General features: G+C 61.4%; 1 protein-coding gene across 1 annotated transcript; it reads left to right on the forward strand.

The window, feature by feature from the left end:
- Window positions 1–1101: 1101 nt before the first annotated feature.
- HMX3 (H6 family homeobox 3) lies at window positions 1102–2375 on the forward strand. The gene is made up of 2 exons (XM_021526383.2): window positions 1102–1417; window positions 1645–2375. Exons 1-2 carry the CDS (start codon window positions 1102–1104, stop codon window positions 2250–2252), a joined length of 924 nt encoding a protein of 307 aa, XP_021382058.1. The 3' UTR covers window positions 2253–2375.
- The last annotated feature ends 2459 nt before the right edge of the window (window positions 2376–4834 follow it).

Raw genomic sequence — 4834 nt, forward strand, 5'->3', positions numbered from 1 at the left:
GCTCGGATTCCGAGAACGGGCAGGGATCGATCCCGGGAGCGCTCCACGACCCAACCCCGGGAGCGCCCGGAGCTCGAAGCCCAGGAGCAGGGCAGGAACGAATCCCGGGATGCGGGCAGGAACGAATCCCGCCGCTTTGCGCCCTGATCCCACGAGCGGCGGGCGCGGGCCGTGCCCGCTGTCGCCCCTCCGCCGCGGGCCCGACGTGTCCCGCCGGCCCCGCTGCTGCGCGCCGGGAGCCGCGGCGGCGGCAGGGCCGCCCGGGGCGCGGGGGGCACCGTCGGGGGAGAGCCGTCCCGCCGCCCCGCCGCCGTCCGCTAAGTCGTTTCTGCCGCGCAGCGCGGCCAGAGGGTGTCCGGTGCCCGGTATCCCGGCGGGGCTCGGCCCGGCCCGCTGCCCCCCCGGCCGCGGGCGGCTTTTGTTGCCGGCGGCGCGGGGCGGGGGCGCGGGGGGCGGCGCGGCGGGGCGGGGGCGGTTTTGAGGCAGGAGCGGCGCGGCCCGTGCCATTCGCCTGCCGCCGCTCCCGCCGCGCTCCGCCGAGCCGCTCCCTTTGTGCCGCCGGCCCGGCCCCGCTCGCTGCCTAATTGGACTCCGTGAACGCCACGAACGGGCGGGCGGCCGCCGCCTCCGGGCACGGCGGCGCGGCGCGGGGCGGGGGGGCGGGCCGGGGCCGCGGCGGCTGCGAGCAGGGGCTGCGCGGAGCCCTCTCCTCCCGCCGCCTCCCGCCCGATCCCATTCGCCTTTGTGCGTGCCCAATCGCCGCGTGCTCCCCGCGCGGAACGGGGATGACATTTTGATTTCATCATTAGCATCCGGCGTCAGGTTGACGCAGCAGCAGCGGCGGCGGCGGCGGCGGCGGCGGCAGCGACGAGCCCGGCTCTCCGCCTGCCCGCAGCAGCCCCCCGGTGCCGCGGGCTGCGCGGGTCCCCCCGGCCCCCCGCCCTGCCTCCCCCCCATGCGAGGGGCCCCCGGCCGGCCCCGCCGCCGCGCTCCCACGCCGCCCCGCCGCGCCTGTCCCCCGCGCCGCCGGGAGCCGCCACCTGCGCGCCGGGCGCGGGCTGCGGGGCCAGCGGCGGCCAGGAGCCGGGCGGGCAGCGGAGGATGCCGGAGACCGGGCAGGAGCCACCCAGCGCCCCTCCGCCGCCTCCCAAGGAGTCCTTCTACATCAAGAACCTGCTCAACGGCGGCCCCCCCAAGGCGCCCCCCAAGCAGCCGCGGGCGCTGTTCGCCCCCTCGGGCAAGGCGGCGGTGGACGGCGCCGGCTTCGCCCTCTCGCAGGTGGGCGACCTCGCCTTTCCCCGCTTCGAGATCCCGGCGCCGCGCTTCGCCCTGAGCGCCCACTGCCTGGAGCGCGCCCAGACCTGGTGGTACCCCTACGCCCTGACGCCGGCCGGAGCCCACCTGCCCCGCACGGAAGGTACCGCTCCCCAAAACTTCTTCCTTCCCTCCGTCCCTCCCCGGCGGGGCGGCGGCCGTGGGGAGCGGGGGCGGCGGGGCGGGGGGTGAAGCGGGCGCTGGGGCGGCGCGGGGATCCGGCCGGCTCGTCCCGCTCCCCCTGACGGGACGCGGGGCCTGGGTGGTGAAGGTGTCTCTTTGTGTCCCTCGTCTCCCCCTTCACGCCCCGCTTCGTCCTTCCCCATCCAGCCGCAGAGAAATCCCTGCTGAGGGACTCGTCCCCCGCCTCGGGCACCGACCGGGACTCCCCGGAGCCGCTGCTGAAGGCGGAGGGCGAGCAGAAGGAGCTGGACTCCAAGAGCCCCGACGAGATCGTCCTGGAGGAGAGCGACTCGGAGGAGGCGAAGAAGGAGGGAGGCGCGGAGGACTGGAAGAAGCGGGAGGAGAGCCCGGAGAAGAAGCCGTGCCGCAAGAAGAAGACGCGCACGGTGTTCAGCCGCTCGCAGGTCTTCCAGCTGGAGTCCACCTTCGACATGAAGCGCTACCTGAGCAGCTCGGAGCGCGCCGGCCTGGCCGCCTCGCTGCACCTGACAGAGACCCAGGTGAAGATTTGGTTCCAGAACCGCCGCAACAAGTGGAAGCGGCAGCTGGCGGCCGAGCTGGAGGCGGCCAACCTGAGCCACGCCGCCGCGCAGCGCATCGTGCGCGTCCCCATCCTCTACCACGAGAACTCGGGCGCGGAGGGGGGCGCGGGGGGCGGCGGAGCCCCCGGCACGCAGCCCCTGCTCACCTTCCCTCACCCCGTCTACTATTCCCACCCCGTGGTCACCTCCGTGCCGCTCCTGCGGCCCGTCTGAGCCCGGCCGCCGCTGCGCGGAGGGGCGCGGAGAGGCGCGCAAGGCACCCGGCCGCCTGTAAGTACTGCAGCCCCCCGTGCGAGTCCCCCGGCCGGCGTGACTGCGGGGACACGAGTGCGGGGCTGGGGGGGACCCCTCGGCGGGTGGTGGTAGGAGGAAGGTGGCGGAAATTTAGGGGAAAAAAAAAAAAAAAAAAAGAGAAATAAGAGTGTGGGGGGGGAGGGAAACGAAAATGAGGGAAATGAAAGAGGGGACTTGTAGAGAAACCCTGGAGCTGTCACACCTTTTGTAAACGTGGATGAAAACCGCGATGGTCTCTCTGTGGCTTTAGTTTTATTTTTGTAAAAAAAAAAAAAAAAAAAAAAAAAGTAATAGAAAAAAAAAAAAAAAGGAAAAAAAAGGGGGGAAAAAATGATAGTAATAAAATAAAATGAATGGTCCCAGGCCACTCCTCGAGATTTGCCAAACGCTAACGGGAAGCTGAATTTCTGTTCCTTTCGGATCTCTCCTTCTGCCTCCAAATAATTGTCCAGGCTCCTGATCCTGTCGTGACTCAAACTTCATCGACCACGGCTTTTCATTTAAGCAGATCTTTGCCTCTTTGCTTGCCCACATTTTGTACCTTTTGGTTTCTGCCATGAGGCTTTCACGAGCAAGAAATACAGCCTCAAAGTGAACGGTTAAATACACTCGCACGCTTTGAGTGACCCTTATTTATTATCGTTTATTTAGACATTTTTAATTCTTGTTTATAATCCTTGTTTTCCTAGTTGTCGGGTTGTTTCGGGTTCTTTCCTTGTAAAGTTATTTCGGTATCTGGGGGCGGGGGGGAGGGGTGGAAGTCTGTGCCCTTTTGCTTTCTTTTGTAATACTAATTATTATTATTAATAATAATATTATTGTACTTTTGAACTGTGCAATATTGTACTACGATTCTTAAAGCACTGCTTTTATTTGAATGGTGAGGAAAGGGTTTTTAGCATTGTAAAACTGCGTTTCTTCATGTTGTGCAAAATAAAATAAAAAATAATTAAAAGCGAAGGAAAGTGAGAAGAGAGGAGCAGGGCATGGGAATTAGCATCGGCCCGGCTTGTGCGAATAAATAAGGGAGATTCGGTGAGCCGGGCGCTTTAAGTGAAGGACAATCAACTTTAGGGTAATTTTAATTTATTTGATATGATGTACAGTTTTCTTCTAAAGTCCATTGAGTATGTGGATTTTAATAGGCAGAAATCAAGTGAGGAGTGGACACCTCTAGTTCTCTCTCTGTCTTAGTGTCTGCTCACCTGTTGTCTGACAATTGTTTGCTGTCTTCCCAAGGGTTTGGGTTGGTTGGTTTCTTTTCTTTGTTTGATTTTAAATTTTTGTTTTCCTCTTTCGGTTGTACCCTCTGCCCTCTCGCTTTCTGTTAGGGATCGGTCCTATTTTTAAAACAGCCTATATTGTTATAAACTTAATGTTGTGGTGGAAAAAAAAAATAATTCAATAAAACCCGTTCCTTATCATTTTGAAAGTGTGGTTTTGGGCGGACAAAAAAAAAAAAAAAAAAAAAAAGATAAATAAACAACAAAACGTGAAAATGAAAAAAAAATAGAAACAACAGAATAAATAATCCAAGGGTTGTCTGTGAGCGCAGGGCACGGAGACGATCCCGCCGGGGCTCTTTGGGGATCCAGAGGCTCCCTCCGCCGGGGGAAGGGGATGGGCGGCGGGGGGACTCTCGGTAGCCCCGGCTCGGCGGGGTCACGGTGCCCGGCTCAGCCTCCCGGGGAGCCCCCCGGGACCGCGCGGGGACAGCGGGGGGGTCCCGGGGGTCCCTCCCCACGGGAGCGCCGCCTCCCCTCCCCGAGGGCTTCCCCTGAACTTCTGCCGCCCCTTCCTCCGCGCCCCCCCGGTGCTGCCCCTGCCTTCCCTTCGCCCCCTCCTGCGTGTCCAGCCCCTCTCTCTGCCCACGGCCGGGGCCGTCACGCGTGGGAAAACCCCCGGCAAGGTTCTTCGCAGATAGGATCGCTCTCCGCTTCCCGCAGATTGGCCCGAATCGACGTGTTGATAGCGCCGAAGGCAGGATTTGGGGCCAAAGGAATCAAAATAAAACTCAGCCTTGCGAAAAGATAATCCCGCGTTTTCTTTTCGTTTGGGATAAAAACCCTGGCAATGGGTCGTAAATGAAAAATAAACAGAGTTTCGGGGTCAAAATACGGTGCTGGCTGTGTCGCCAACAAACAGAGCGATGCCTTTGCTGTTTGCAGTACCAACTTTGGGACAAGTCGCTTGCAACCCATTAAAAATATTGTTGTCATAGTAAATACGTCTTTCCATTTTACAGCGCGGCAGCACGATGTTATCAAACGGCAAGGGAAAAAAAGCTCATTTATTTCTGGTCAGTGCTCAGAAAACGATTCCGGACCCTCCTGGCCCTTTCCCGGCAGAGGAAGGAGCCGATGGACACCAGCGCGGCTCCGGCCCCGCAGCGCGGCCTTTGCGCGGCTGCGGGCAGCGGGCAGCGGCTCTCCGTGCCCATCCGGGACTGTCAGAGGCATTTCCCGGGGAAACGATGATTTTGGTGGGGTTGATGGGGCTCA

The sequence above is a fragment of the Lonchura striata genome, chromosome 7 (assembly GCF_046129695.1).
Source record: "Lonchura striata isolate bLonStr1 chromosome 7, bLonStr1.mat, whole genome shotgun sequence".
Lineage (NCBI taxonomy): Eukaryota > Metazoa > Chordata > Aves > Passeriformes > Estrildidae > Lonchura > Lonchura striata.

Bases quoted from the DNA above. Each gene is read 5' to 3' on its own strand.
- HMX3 (XM_021526383.2), top strand. From the start codon at position 1,102: ATGCCGGAGACCGGGCAGGAGCCACCCAGCGCCCCTCCGCCGCCTCCC. The intron at 1,418-1,644 runs GTACCGCTCCCC...TTCCCCATCCAG, and splicing joins CCACCTGCCCCGCACGGAAG to CCGCAGAGAAATCCCTGCTG.